This window comes from Pteropus vampyrus, unplaced genomic scaffold (assembly GCF_000151845.1).
Source record: "Pteropus vampyrus isolate Shadow unplaced genomic scaffold, Pvam_2.0 Scaffold11, whole genome shotgun sequence".
Lineage (NCBI taxonomy): Eukaryota > Metazoa > Chordata > Mammalia > Chiroptera > Pteropodidae > Pteropus > Pteropus vampyrus.
In genome coordinates this window covers 13,021,933-13,037,678 of record NW_011888792.1, presented here as the reverse complement: position 1 = coordinate 13,037,678, position 15,746 = coordinate 13,021,933, and the positions used below count along the sequence as shown (strand labels likewise).

The 15,746-nt window shown below is 34.5% G+C and overlaps 1 protein-coding gene and 1 long non-coding RNA gene across 3 annotated transcripts in view; one reads left to right on the top strand and one right to left on the bottom strand.

Annotated features, from left to right (window-relative positions):
• The window catches only part of LOC105304260, a 46,842-nt gene that overhangs the window by 18,559 nt on the left and 12,537 nt on the right, over positions 1 to 15,746 (top strand). The window lies entirely within an intron of this gene.
• ARSK (arylsulfatase family member K) overlaps positions 7,404 to 15,746 on the bottom strand; it is a 32,727-nt gene continuing 24,384 nt past the window's right edge. For both annotated transcript variants that reach the window (XM_011378269.2, XM_011378262.2), the window contains 2 exons: positions 9,457 to 9,681; positions 7,404 to 7,708 (listed from right to left, as the gene is read on the bottom strand). In XM_011378269.2, coding sequence (XP_011376571.1) covers positions 7,419 to 7,708; positions 9,457 to 9,681 — 515 coding nt within the window. In that variant the 3' untranslated portion in view covers positions 7,404 to 7,418. The remainder of the gene's footprint in view (positions 7,709 to 9,456; positions 9,682 to 15,746) is intronic.

The following is a 15,746-nucleotide window of genomic DNA, read 5'->3' as shown; positions in this document are numbered from 1 at the left end:
TTTCATCCACTTTGCTGGGCATAATCAAGGATCATGAGTTGTATTTCATTGTAATATTTCTCTACTGGCCTTTAAGCTAGGGCAGTTTCTTTTTCCTTTCATGACACTGATGGGCCTGAAGGGTCCATGGCATATGTTTTGCAGAATGTCTCTAAAGTTGTATTTGTTCCCATGTAATTAAATTTGGATTAGACTTTTGGGGCATAAGTACTACATAAGCAGCGCTTTGTGCTCAGTGTATCATTTCAGAGCGCACTATGCTAGTTTGTCTCAATAGTGGTGATGTTTTAAGCTTAATATATATGTTTTAAAATTAAATATTTCTTTTATTACATAAATGGTATATATTAATTGCAGAAAAATTAGAAAATACAGATTATCAACAAGCACCACTAAATATACTACCCAGAGATAACCTTTGTTAATACTTAGTTATATATCCTTCAGACTGTAATGACTACATCTATATATTTACAAAAATATATCATACTATATATAGTATTTTGTATCCTTTTTTTCTATTTAAGATTATATTTGGACAGCTTTCCATGCCAATTGGTAAAAACGTGATATAATTATCTGTTTAATGTGAAATGAGTTACAACAATTCAAATAACCCCCTATTTTTGGACAAAGGTTTTCCAATTTTCACTTTATAAATAATTTTGTGAAGAACATTTCTTCACATATATTATTCCATATACATTGAGTTATTCCCTTAAGAGAAAATCTAGAATTGGAATTGCTAGGGCAGATCACTTGCATTTTTAAAACATTTTATTACATGGTGCTGAGTTGCCCTTGACAAGGGGCACAAACAATACATGTGTGTTTTCCCTATAGTCCCAACAAAATGAGCCTCATCATTGGTTTTCTATTGTCGTTTTGTTTTTTTAATAACTTAAAATTTTTTTTCAATTACAGTTATGTGCAATATTATGTTTCATGTATATAACGTGATTAAACATTTATATAACCTGTGAAGTGTCACTCCAATAAATCTAGTACCCCTCTGACACCATACATAGTTATTATATTGACCATATTCCTTAATCTGTACTGTACATCCCTGTGAATGTTTTGATAGCTTGCGATTTGCACGTCTTAGACTCTTTTTCACCCATTCCTCCAATGCCTCTCCCATTTAGGAGCCATCAAAATGTCCTCTGTATTTATAATTTTGTTTTTGTTTTGTTTATTTGTATATTTTGTTTTTAGATTCCACATGAGTGGAACCATATATTTGTCTTTCTCTGACTTGTTTCACTTAGCATAATACCCTCTAGGTCCATCCATGTTGTTGCAGATGGCAAGATTTCCTTATTTCTTATTGCTGAGTGATATTCCATTATATATATATACCATCTTTTCTTTATCCATTCATCTCTCTATGAACACTTAGGTTGCTTCTATATCTTGGCTATTGTAAATAATACTGCAATGAACATATGGATTCACATGTCCCTTTGAAGTAAGGTTTTGGATAAATACCCAGAAGTGGGATTATTGGGTCCTTCTTTGTCTCTTGTTATAGACTTTGTTTTAAAATCTGTTTTGTCTGGTTAAGTATTGCTACCCCAGCTTTTTGTTTTGTTTTGTTTTCATTAATGAAATATCTTTTGTCATCCTTTACTTTCAGTCTTTGTGTGTCTTTTGATCAGAAGTGGGTCTCTTGTAGGCAGCATATTTAGGGATCTTGTTTTCCTATCCATTCAGCCATCCTATGTCTTTTGATTGGAACATTCAATCCATTTACATTTAAAGTAACTATTGATAGGTATGTAGTTATTGTCATTTGATTAGTCATTTTTTATCTTTTTTTTCTTCTTAAAGAAGCCTCTTTAATATTTTTTGTAACACTGGGTTTTTGTTGATGAACTCCTTTAACTTTTTTTGCCTGGGAAGCTCTTTATCCGTCCTTCGATTCTAAATGATAGCCTTACTGGGTAGAGTAATCTTGGTTGTAGGTCCTTGCTTTTCATCACTGTGAATATTTTGTGCCAATCCCTTTTGGCCTTCAAAGTTTCTGAAAAATCTGCTGACAGCCTTATGGGACCTCCCTTGTGGGTAACTAACTACTTTTCTTTTGCTGCTTTTTAAGATTCTCTCTTTGTCTTTAACCCTTGGCATTTTAACTATGATCTGTCTTGGTGTGGGCCTCTTCGGGTTCATCTTGTTTGGGACTACACTTAGATCAGCAGCTCGAAAAGGACCAGGGACATATGGAGAAGAACTGAATTATCTGGAGGGGCAGCTTTCTCCCAGACAGAAGTGCTGTCAGAGGCCATTGTGCCTTTGCTGAGCCCTCCCCGTCACCCATCTTGCAGTAGCCATATCTAAGTCTCCATCAACCTGGCTAACACTGTTCACCTTGCCCTGGTGATTCCCTGAGACCTACCCCACACCAACTTTTGGGCCTATCAAAAGCTGCTTCCAGTGGCTTTTACATACAAATGGCCTATCTCAGCTCATGCTGTGGACTTTTCTAAATTTTCTAAATTTCTCAAAGGTCCACAAATCTCAGAAGTAGCATCCGGCCTCAGCTTGCCTTGTACCTCTTGCTAAGCAGCCCCAAGCCCCCATCTGCAGATCACTTTGTAGCTAATACCAGGTGGCCATAGGCAGGGCACAAGCAGTGGCAGAACCCCTCCCAAGAGGCCCCAGAACCAACACACCTGATGGCAAGCTTCACACCACACCAGAGCACCACCCAACCTTACCTCCACAAATAATACACCCTGCTTCGTGGGGTCAACCTCTGCACGATAGCTTCTACACTGCAGTCACGGCCAGTCCTCACAACCAATCAGCCTGAGGGTCCATCCTTCCCATTGACGCGCCAACAGCAATAAAGGCTCAACTACAACAGGAGGGCACACACAACCCACACAAGGGACATACCTGGAGCAACTGGCTCAGATGACCAGGGAGACTACACCACTGGGCTCCACTGGACACTTACTACATAAGGCCACTCTGCTAAGACTGGGAGATATAGCCGCTCTACCTCATACATGGAAACAAAGAGGGAGGCAGCCACAATGAGAAGGCAAATAAACACGCCCCAGATGAAAGAACTCAGTGAGAACTTTAATGAAAAGATAGGAAACATAAAAAAGAACCAATCAGAAATGAATACAATAACCGAAAATGAAAACTACATTAGAGGGAATTAGCAGATTAGACGAAGCAGATATTTTTAATTTCTAGTGAATCAGTTTTATTCTTTTTATAGTTTTTGTCTTTCCGCTGAAATTCCCTATCTGCTCATGCACATTGTCTAAATTTTCCACTAGGTTCTTTAGTAAATTTATCATAGTATTTTCAAGTCACTTTCTGATAGCTTCAACTTCTGGGCCATCTCTCAGTCTGGTCCTGTTTTCTGCTTTAGTTTTTGAAAATGGGTCTTTTCTTGCTTTTTTGCCTTGTAAATTTGACTGAAAGCCAGACATTATATGTAAAAAAATAATGGTAACTGATGTAAATGGTAAATGTAAATACTCCTGAAAATGGGCATGCCTTTTCATCTGTCAGGCCATAACGTGGGAGGTTGACTAAATCTAATCAGTATTGAGCTAAGTTTGGGTTTTGTTGTTGCCATAGTTATTATTATACTACAGACTTCAAACTCCTCCATACTTTTATCTTTAGTGCGATGCCTTGAATGCTGGAGGGTTTTTCTCAGTGTTCCTGCTCTACTCCCAACTTTAAGCAGATCTACAGCCTAGCCCTGGGGTAGGGTAGTTTCTCTCCCCATGCTTCTGCTGTTCCCAGTGCTGCTGCTCACGGTGGGCACAGGCTGGTTTCCTTGGCTCTGCTAGTCTAGCCTCAGTCTTCCGCAGGCTCTGAGGGCCTGAGCCTCAACAGTAGGACTTCCCCCGCACTCCTGTCCCTCCCCCAATGGCAGCCGGACTCTGCCTTTGACTTGAGTCTCCTGTTCCCTGTTGAGCTCTTTGCTGTCAGTGCAGGGTCATGGGCACCACTGTTTCCTGCCTTTCCACCCCCCCAGTGGTAGACAGCTTTTGCTGTTATCTGCCCCTTCTCAGTGACTGCTGACCTTTTTCTGAGGACTGAGGCGGGGAGGGTTTCCTGCTCCTGCTCCAGTGGCAGAAGAGTTTTGCTGTGTGTGAGCAAGGTTCTGGGTTTTATGCTTGTCTCTTTCCCACTGAAGGGTCTCCATCAGGTCTGCTGCCGTGCTCCCAACCTTTCTCATCAATGTGGGCTGAGGTCTGTGAAAAAAAGCTCATTACTGGGGTGGTGTCCCTTGTGTGTGGGGCTCCCAGAGTTTCTACCGTTATTTTCACACACATTTGGCTTTTAAAAATTTGTCAAAATATCAGTTGTTTTCTTACCCACTTTTTCGGTTGCTAGTTTTCCCTCCCACATTCTGCCAAAGGTGGAACATTTGTCTCACCACTCCACAGAAGGGCTTGCCACTCTTTTGAATTTGGTTCACCTGGTGCCTTGCAACTTCAGTCCTCTGATAGACTGAGAAAGGGTTTATTTTGTTTATTAAGTGTATTTTGATTTTGTAGATTATCTAGCTTTTTCACCCCCTTTTGGTTTTTGTTAACGTGGGAGCAGTATTCCCTTGCAGCTTTCCCTACCCTATGTGGAAACAAAACTCTCAAAACATTATTTAAGGATACCCGTTCTTTACCATAAATATTACAAAACAAAACTTATGTTTATTTTGTTTTCTAACTTCCTAAATTGAACAGTTTATTTATTTTTATTTTTCTTAATAAAAAAAAGTTTGAGGTTAAGAACATTCTTCTGAATATAGTTTTGGCTGTGTCATATATTCTTCTAAGTTTTATTTTCATTATTTTCAAAATTATGTAACTAATTTTTCTGACCTAAGAATTATTATGCTCTTAAGATTCTGCTTTGTAACTTGAAAAAGAAAAAGAAGGGTAAAAATCTTATCTGAGAATTTGACCAGTGTAGAAGGGAATAGTTCTAGTACAGGTCTAGCTTTTTTCTGTTTTCCACATTGAGCTTCTTCCACCTAATTTGTCTTGAGATATCTCTTCCTTACTCATGGTCCCTCATCACCAAGTTCTTAGTTTGATTTAGTGATTTATAATATGGTTTAATACCCAGTAAGACTAATCTAAACCTTAATTTTCATACATAACTACAAAGATAAGCTCATATAAATTCACTGAAGAATGATAAAGGAGGTGAACTGGCTCAAAGAAAATTTCAAAGATAGTTTGAAAAATAAAGTTAAGTAAAATTAAATGCAGATAAGCTTTTTTTAACCTGGAAAATATAAGATACCAACTAAAAAACTATTATAAACAATAAGGTGGCTTGGTACATAATACATAGAAATAGAGTTTGCATGTATAAATGACAACCAGTTAGAAGATATAATGGAAGAAAGATTCACTTAAAATAGTACCACCACCAACAAATGATAAAACCAAAAGGAATAAGCTCACCTCTGGCTACACATTAGGATCATCAGCTGGAGGACTTAATAAACAAAACAATAAGGACAAAACAGTGCCCAGGTGCCATTCCTAGAATTCTAAATCAGTTGGTGTGAGGTGGGGCTCAGGTGGCATTTTTTTTCAAAGGTCCCAACTTTCCAAAAATCTCAATGAAGAAATTGATCTCTATAAAGAAAACTTAGAATATTATTGAGTGTTATAAAAGAAGACTTGAAAAAAGGGAAAAGCATACTCTTCTTTAGAATAACCGAATATCGTAAGGAATTTAATTTTCTCTAAATTAGGCTATACATTTAATGTGATTTCATATAAAAGACTAACATGATTTTTCATTTTTGGAACTAGACAAGCATATTCTAAATTTGTATGGAAAAAAAATTAGCAAGAGTAGCCAGGACAATTCTGAAAAACAAAACTATTGCAAAAGGACTAGTCTGACCAGATATTGACTACCACATTAATAAACAAAATAGAATGGTCCACTGCAAAATAAAAAATGTTCTGAAAAGACCTAAATGTAAATGAGACTTTGGCTTATGATAAATGGCATTTTAAAACAATAGAGAAAAAGATAATGTATTCAATAAAAGATGTTATATAATGAAGTGACATTTTCTAACCAATGGGAAAAATGTTAGTTTACTCAATAAAAGGTCGATTGGGTATCCATCTTAAAAAAACAAACTAAAGTTAGAGCTCTAATTTGTAATACATTTTAGATGGATGAAAAATAAAACTCTAAAAGAAGTGGGGAAGACTATTTTAAATATATCTGACACAATATCCCAAAGTCACAAAAGCCAAGATTCATAAATTTGATAATTTGAAAATACCAATTTCTACATGTGTAAAATACCAGAACCAAGTCAAAAAACAAATTACAAAAAGGAAAAAAAACCTGCAGCTTCTTTTGCAGACAAAGAGTTAATATCTACAGCATGCCTGTAACAAAAAAGGCCGATAACCAACATAAAAAATAGGCAAAGAATAGAAACAGGAGAGTTCACAGTAAACTCCAATGGCTATTAAATATATGAAAATATGATCTACCTTATTCATAAAAATAAAAATAATGTTGTTTTAATATATCAGGTTGGCAAAGGATGTGAGGACTTGCATTCCTGGTGAGAGTTAAGTTGGTTTTTCTTTGGGGGAAATTTGCTAGTATCTAGTATAATTTTGCTAGATACAGTCTTACCTCAGTAATTTCTCTTCTAGGTATTTATTCTTAAGTGGAAAAAAAAAAAAACAAGCAGTAGAGCATTTTAGATAGTATGTCATCATTTGTGTGTGGGAGAAAAAAGAACATAAAGTTTGTTTGTGGATGTACGTTCTGTCTCTAAAAGGATATATAGGCAGGTGGTTACTATAGAGGCTTCCAGGAAGGGGAAGAGTGTGGTTTGGTGGCTGGAAAAGGAAGGAGCCATCATGCTCACTGTTAACTCTTTTGTACTTTCTGAAGGTTGTACCTTGTGCATATACTATTTTAAAAATACAGTAACAAAGCCAGCCATATCCAGGGTCTGTGTCCCATCAAATACCCCCATCAAATATACACAAATGGTCCATGTCCCATCAGATGCAAATAACTTATCAGACACCATCAAATAGTCACAAATAACTATTTTATGGCTCATAAGTAATCAATAACTGTTAAATATTTTATATTCCATCTTACTCAGAAGACTATAACTTTATATTATACTATTTGCTTCCATCGTTTCAATACTTCCATTGGTAAGAATGAGTCAGTCTTGATAGTAATCATTTGTGAGTCAGTCTTGATAGTAATCATTTGTGAATATATATAATTCTATAATGATTTGTTTTTATTTAAAAGAGTAGATTTTTAAAAGTAAAAATAAATCATTATTAAAACTAGTGTTTAAGACATAATTAATCGTGATATTTTAACATATTTCCGTGTAGCTCTGGAACATTCTTTTCTTTTTTTGTTCAAAATTTGTTTGCATCGGTGCGGGTTTTAAGCCACTGATCAATCGCGCTTTCGTACTTCCTCGGTTCTTTCAGCCAGTCCTGATGCCATCTCAGGTTTGCAATAACAGTTGAATAGTTTTGCCCTACACTTTGTTTCCACTTAATAAACTGCTCTTTATTGTACTGGTGGACAGAAGCAGAAACTTTAGGATAGTTTATAATGGAACGAAGCTTCTGATCCAAAGAACAAGTGATTTCTGGAAATTTTGTGGCAATATTTGTTAGTTCATCTGGATCTGAGGAAAGATCTGAAAGAAAAAGAAATTAAATACCTGTCAAAATAGTTACCTACTACAAAAACATTTTTAGAATGCCATTACTCTCTGACGTATTAAGATTTATTTTTATTTTCAGTTCCTCTTGGTATAGTAAAATTAAGGATAGTATAAATGGTAAAATAATATACCGGAAGTTAAACACTCCTCTAAATGTATGTCTAAATTATCTTCCTTCCTACCATCATCCTGCTATCTCATTTTTAAAAATCTATTCTTAGATGGCAGAAACAGTCAAACCCTTATTACTAGTAAGCTGGCTTAGTCCTAATTCTTCCTGATTTTGATGCCTTGCTTACTTTGATGTACAGACAGAAATAAAACAAACAGTAATGCTAATATTGTCCTATTTCAACAGTCCCAAACATTCCAGCTTTAAGAATTCTTTATATAGCCAAATCATGTTCTTGCAACTTCAGTTATTCCCAGTTTTCTATATATATATTAGCATTTTGTGTTTGGATTTTTCAGTTAGATTTATCAATACTGTCCATGTGAGCAGAGAGCCATGGAAATAAAAACTTCTCTCAATCACTACCATCAAGAAAATAATGATATTTCAGATAACATAAACACCCTTTTAATCTATGATGTAGGTAGACAGGATATAACTAGGATGCCAATATAATTGGAAAAATAGCACATCAACTATTTTATGACAATTTACTTAAGCTAGTAAATGAACAATGAATGTCAAGGGAAAAATCTCTGTGGGCCTATATGAGTGCATTAGTCAGAAGACCTGTGAAGACATTTGTGACTTTGTTAGGTGACTTCAGATGGCACTTTTTTGGGAAAGAGATGTTAGTAAAACCCTAGAGATTACAGGAAAGGTGGGCTCACTCACTGATCCTTTGACAGTCACATCTGCTTTTTGCAAAACATGACCAGTGAATGAGCAAGAGATGCCCACTGTTCACCAAGATGACAACTTAAGGACCTCCTTTTGACGCCAAGAATCTTTGTTCTTAGAGTTAAGGGCGTTAATCAGTTTGGCTCCTAAAGAATTACTTTGAGTTAATAATTTCGACATTTGTAACTAGGAAGGACTTAGGGAGAAATGAACCTTAATGGGTTTAGCACATATTTTTTGTGCAAAAAGGGGGCAAAGGATAAGTAAAACTTTAATTCTAATAATGCTGCTTGAAAATTAATTCATAGAGTAGCAAAGCTAGAAAGCAATATTGTAGAGTAGAAGAGCATGAATTTTGGAGTTAGAATTGAGTTGAAATCCCAGTTCTGCCACTTCTTAGCTGTGAGACCTTGCACAGGTATCTGTATCCCTCTGTCCCATAGTCTTCTGTATAAAATGAGGATAATGATATCATCTTGTGGGTTAGAGTGAAAATTAAATAATATATGTAGAATATCAGGCTTCATAAGATATAGGTGTTAATCCTCCAGAACAGCTGAAAGCAAGGTACATGAGAGGGTGCTGACTACTGACTGTGAAATTAGAAGACACTTTGATCAGAAAAAACAGTGGTTTCAATCTTGAGACCCAGATCAAAAACCTTAGGGCATTTGCTCTGGAATTCAAATGCTGATTTTCAAAGAAGCTGCTCCTCACATTGGTAACATTTTTTAGATTGTCCCAGCATGAAGAGCAGCAGATATTTATTTGTTTATTTAAAGATAATCACTGGATCTTTTAGGCAATGCTATGTAGGTCAGCTCATTATACATTATACTACAGTTAAAAAATATATCAACAAATTTACCAAAGAGTTGAGGCAATACTGAAGCACCATCAGAGTAGGCTATATACTTCCATTGGTTAGTTCGAAGCATGTAAGTGGAAGCGTTCACATTGCATCCATGGAATTCACTCAGAATCCAGGCTGGATGTAAGTTTTTGAGCTTATGTTCATTCTTAAACATTTCTGATGATAATGGCAACAAAGAGTATCCACTCAGGTTCTGAGGCAGAGGAATTCCAGCAATATCTATGTAATGAAAATAACAATATTTTAAAATAACTCATGCTTTCATTAGTTGAACATTCATAAATGACATAAAGGTCACAGAGACTAGAGACTACATATATGGATTTTGTCAACAGACTACCTAGATCCAAATGCTTAATCCACTTGTCATGTGACCTAGAGCATATCATTAATCACTGTGAACCTCAGTTTCCTCATCGATAAAGGATAATAATAATAATACCTGTACTTCACAGGCTTATTTTAGGTTTAATATGATAACTTATATAAAAATCCCTCAACAATTTATTATTAAATATCATCAGTCATTCATTCCTGAATTATTTAATCACAGCTGTTTCTCACATTTGTTCCATGGGTTATTAACAAGACCTAAATGAGATAAGGGTTTAGTAGTCATATATGTTTGCAAATATTGGTTAAAAATAAATAGGTAAATTTATTGTAGATGTAAAGTAAACCTTCAAGGGTGGTATATGGTATGCCATTTGATGACAGAACTTTTTTCTCCCTAGTAGTATCTAAAGGGATTAGTATTTTGCAGAACATATGTTGGGAAATCCTAGATTATACTGATTTTGAGAAAAATAATTGATTTTTTCCTCATCGAACACAGACAATAAAACAATAGCATAAGAAATGTCTAACTTATAAAGAAATTGTATTTGTAATATAATGTAATGTAATTGCTTTTAAGGTATTTTTTTGAAACTCAAACTATCTTTTTCCTATAGAAAAATTACTGTTAATATGGCTGGGCAGTTGGGATAATTCCAAAATGAGTATGCAGTTGCCCTCTCCACCCCTTTTCTGGTTTCAATGTTCCATGTTTTTAGGGATAATTAAATATTTCCAATGAAAAATAGAAAGTAATAGATCTGCAATGCTAGAAATTAAAATTGAATATGAAAATTAATTTGACTATAAGTATTTGAGGAAAAACAGGCTAATTAAAGGAGAATAAAGAGTAGACAGGGACCTCTATAAGTCTGAAGGTAACTGTTTTACATATAAATTAATTTAAAACTTTGTATCTTCCATTTTCTTGGAAGGGGCATATACAAGTACTAATCTTCTGCCAACCAATCACAATCAGGGGCTTTTTTGAGAAAGAAAGACAGACAGAAAGAAAGACTGGGAGAGTGACAGGGAAGGGATGGGGGAGGGGGAGGGATGAAGGAGGAAGGAAAGAAGAAACAGATAAAAGAGATAACTGGTTAAGAACAAAAGAAGGAGCAAAGACAGTAAAGAGGATGTGCATGAGAGAAAGAGACTGACCAAGATGAAACTAATTGCAATACAAGACAGTTGGCTACTTACAGTAAGGAAAGAGAGTAGCCAGGGAATAGGCTGAGTCAGGCTGGTCTGTGTCAGCCATCAGGTGGCACCACTAGCGAGGCACAGGAAGGGAGAGAAGAGGATTTCCACGATGGTTGGGAAGCAGGAACCAACTGGCATATACCTATGACTGGGAAGTTCCTGCATTTAGCATTGTCTTAACCTTTAATACTTAGCAATACCTTATTTCCTATCTAGTCTTAGCCTAGATAGGAAATAAGGTATTTTTCTAAAGAAGCTTGAAAGCCTAAGAAAATGTACTTGATTCTCTTTTGTTTCTATGATAAGTAAGTAGTAAGCTAAGAGTACATTTAAGTATTAATAATTTTCATTTATTCAACAAACTAGGTTTTGTTCCAGGAGTAGGGAAAAAACAGTGGACAAAGCAGGTAAGCTGTCTTAGAGTTTACGTTCTAATGTGGAGGGGCAGGCAAACAACTATGTCAAATAGTAATAAGTATAGTGAAGAAAAATAAAGCAGGATAGGGAGATCGAGAATGTTGGCAGGTATGGTTTATGTGCTGTTTAACATAGTGTGGTCAAGGAAAGCCTCTCTGATGAGGTAACATTTGAGTAGAGACCTGAGGCAGGGCTAAAGTGAGCCCTATAGATATCTGAGAAAGGACATCAACCCAGGGAATAGCAGGTGTAAAGACCCTAAGGCAGGAACCTGCTTGGTTCATTCCCCAAAGACCAAGGGAGCAGAGTGAGAGGTAAAATTGTAAAAGATGATTTGGGGAGGGGAAGAGATCATGTTGGACTCCTAGGCCCAATTAGAGATTCTGGATTTTACTCTAAGGGGAATGGGAAACCAGGAGAAGATTGTGAGCAGAAGTGTGACATGGTCTGTTGCTAACTACTATATAGCAAATTGACTAAAAGTGGGTACAGGCAGAGAAGGTTGGAGTTAGGAAGCTATTGCAGGAGTCCAGGCAAGAGATAATGATGGCTTGTTTCTAGTTTATTATCAGAAGAATAATATACCTTTGTGAATTGATACTGAAGAATAAAACCTATGCCAAATATCTATAATACTTAATAAATACCTTACGTACTTATTAATTTTTTTATGCTCCAGGGAGCTAGGTATTCATTTCGCAAATATTTACCAATAATTTCTTTAAAAGCACTTTAGCTTAAACTGCTTTTCAAAAGCTCATTAATCTTCATTTAAAACCATTTTTCATATTTTTTCTTCTGACAAATCTGTCATTCTAATTCCATTTTAAGCAAATTTCATCTTTCTTGGCAGTATAAGCAAAGATTAAAAGTAACTGCAGGATTCTTAATAAAGTGACTTAAATTTAAAACAGTAGTGGGGAAAAATGCAGACCTGGATATATGTGATGGTCTCCTAAAGGGAGAAAAGATATATTTCTTCCTGACCATATGAGTTGATAGGAATTAGACTGATGTGGCAATGATGCAAACTGTGTACATTTTAAGGGCAAGGGATAAACAATATTAATGATAACATCTGACATTTAATTGTTAACCATGTTCTAGTCATTGTTCTAAACCATGGAATAGCCACTATTATTTCCATTTTATTGATAAGAAAATTGAAGACCAGAGCTATTTAGTGGCTCAAGGCCACACAGGTGGTAAATACTGAAGGAAGGATTTGAATTTAGGCAGTCCAGAATCTCTGGCCCCTTCAATACTACACCACAAGTCTTGCTTTACTATAGTCAACTTCATAATATTTTCCAGCCAATAAAAACAAAATAGTTGATACCAATTTGCAACTCTACTGATAGTGCACAAGGGATCTCTTTTGCCATTTGTGACTACATGGATGGACCTAGAGGATACTATGCTAAGTGCAATAAGTCAGACAGAGACAGACAAATACCATATGATTTCACTTATATGTGGAATCTAAAAAATAAAATAACAAACAAAACATAAATAAATTCATAGGTACAGAGAACAAACTGGTGGTTGCCAGATGGGAGGGAGGTTGGGGGGATGATTGAAAAAAGAGAAAGGATTAAGAAGTACAAAGGGTGGTCATAAAAACAGTCATGGGATATAAAGTACAGCATAGGGAATAGAGTCAGTAATATTTTAATAACTGTATGATGTCAGATGGGTACTAGACTTATCGGGGTGATCATTTTGTAAGTTATATAAATGTCCAATCACTATGTTTTACACCTGAAACTAATATAATATTATATGTCAACTGTAATTGAGAAATCAAGAAATAAAAAATAAGAAAAAAAAGTCTATGTAGAATTCTCCTCCCAACCCTCCACTGAGATCCTGTAACAATAGGGGTTTGCAAATTAAATCACTAGCAATTAAACATTCTTTTAAACATAACTGTATTTTTGTATAATTACATTTTCACAATTCGGAAAAATCTGGATTTATCTTTTATGTGAGAGGAAGGCAGGTGTTTTACAAAAAAAGATAAACTATTAAAAAAATTTACATGAACATAAGAAATTTAAAAAATAAAATCAGAACAATTTTAATTTTAAAACGAGACTACCTTTATTTATAACTGAGCTAAAGTATCCTGATACGAGGTTATTGGAGGAGAAAATATTTTGGGGAACACTTTTAAAAAATAATCTCTGAAATGATATCAACTTCAACAGTATAAAAAATTCCTAGTTATAAAAATGTTTTTTTTCTGCTATTAGAAAATAATGTGATACTATAAATGACCTACAAAGATAAATAGACTAAGTATACTCTTCCTACTTTACATAAAATATCAATTTATAGAAAAGAAAGCACTCTTTTAAAATACTTTTAAAAAATTATTGTAAATTGAGACTTATTTATAAAGCATTGTAGCATCTTAAATTTCAAGACACTCTATAGTAAGATAGGTTTGTTAAAACAGGAATCCCAATTGTTTTTTCCTATTCAATATCTTTATATTTAAGGTTTTTTGAATTACCATTTTTTATATGATATTTCCAAGGCCCATAGAATGGAGGGGAAGAAGTCTGTCTTGAGGCTTTGATCTAAGAAACTTAGTCCCATACTCTCTGTGTGTAAATTGGATTCATACAAAATAATATAGTTATGGCTAAGCTAATAAAGAAAGAATCTTTAGAATTCTAAGAATAGATTGTTTTGTGTCTATTTTAAACTCCTAATTGGTTAGATGAATCACAAAATAAAAGTCCTTTGTAGATACTATATCAAAATCTGTATGTTTACTTATTAAGCAGAGGTAAACAGAACATACTGTCCCACAGTTCTAATTTTAGATTTAATCACTACTAAAGTAGCTTTAAACTCTTCCAGCACTGAGTAATTTTCATTTTAAAAGTAACCCTTGCTATCCTATTTACATTTCATCATTGGAACTAGGCTGCCATACTTACAATTTTGTACTCTGCTTTTACTTTAACTAAATAAATTCTTAACCAATTATAATAGTTAAAAAAAGACTGAATCAAACATCAGATAAAACAGACCATCAGAATTATTTTTGCCTTGTTGGCTGGTAAGACTGTTTGACAAGGCTACAGACTCAGTTTATGCCTATTAATTCAGTATAATTATTGATAGTACCCTTTTACTATCAAAAATGTGCTAATTTGGACAAAAGACACACTATCTCAATTAGTAAACAAACAAAACAAAATAAACAAAAAAACCCTGTTCACATAGTTTTAAAACCTACATTTTCTTTTCTATAATACACAGGGGCCATTTTCACATATCATTTCACTAATTAGTTTTTACTTAATCTATTACTACTAGATATTTATACTATTTTATTTTTTAATATAATGCAATAGTACAATAAATATCCATGGAGATAAATTCTTCTGTAAATCTATAGGTAATTTTCTAAAATTGGAATTTTAGAATTGGATATGTGTGTACATTTTAAAAATAGTATATATACTGTTTTATCTCAAGATCATAAAGTAGAAAATTTGCATCATGGGCAAATATAACACAATATTTATTTTTGAGAGGCTTTTGATGATTGCTTCAATTTCCTTACTGCTAATTGGTCTATTTAGATTTTCCAGTTCTTTGTGATTCAGTCTAGGAAGATTATATATTTCTAAGAACTTGTCCATTTCTTCTAGGTTATTTAATTTGGTGGCATATAGTCTTTCATAGTATTCTTGTATGATCGTTGTATTCCTGTGGTATCCATCGGCAACTTCTCTTCTTTCATTTCTGATTTTATTACTCAGCCATAACAAAAGATGAAATACTGACATTTGCAACAACATGGCTGGATCTTGAGATTATCATGCTAAGCAAAATAAGTCAGACAGAAAATGTGACAACTATATGATTTTACTCGTATGTGGTATATAAAACTGAAAGCAAAAAACAAAGATAAACAAAACTCATAGACACAGACAACAGTTTAGTGGTTACCAGAGGGAAAGGGGGATGGAAGGGAGGTAGAAAAGGGTAAAGAGGGTCAAATATATGATGACAGAAGGAGATTTGACTTTGGGTGGTAAACACATAATGCAATATACAGATGATGTATTATAAAATTGTACACCTGAATCCTATATAATTTTATTAACCAATGTCTCTCCAATAAATTTAATTAAAAAATAAAAAAGAAGGAAAAAAAATTAAAGAGAAATGATTTAAACAATACCTATAATCAACTAACATATAAGGTTTTAGAATGTCTAGGAACAGACTAGGATGTGGTGTAGACAGCTCCTGAAGGACACTGAATTATTTAGCTGCTAGAGTCAAAAAGACAAACAAAATGC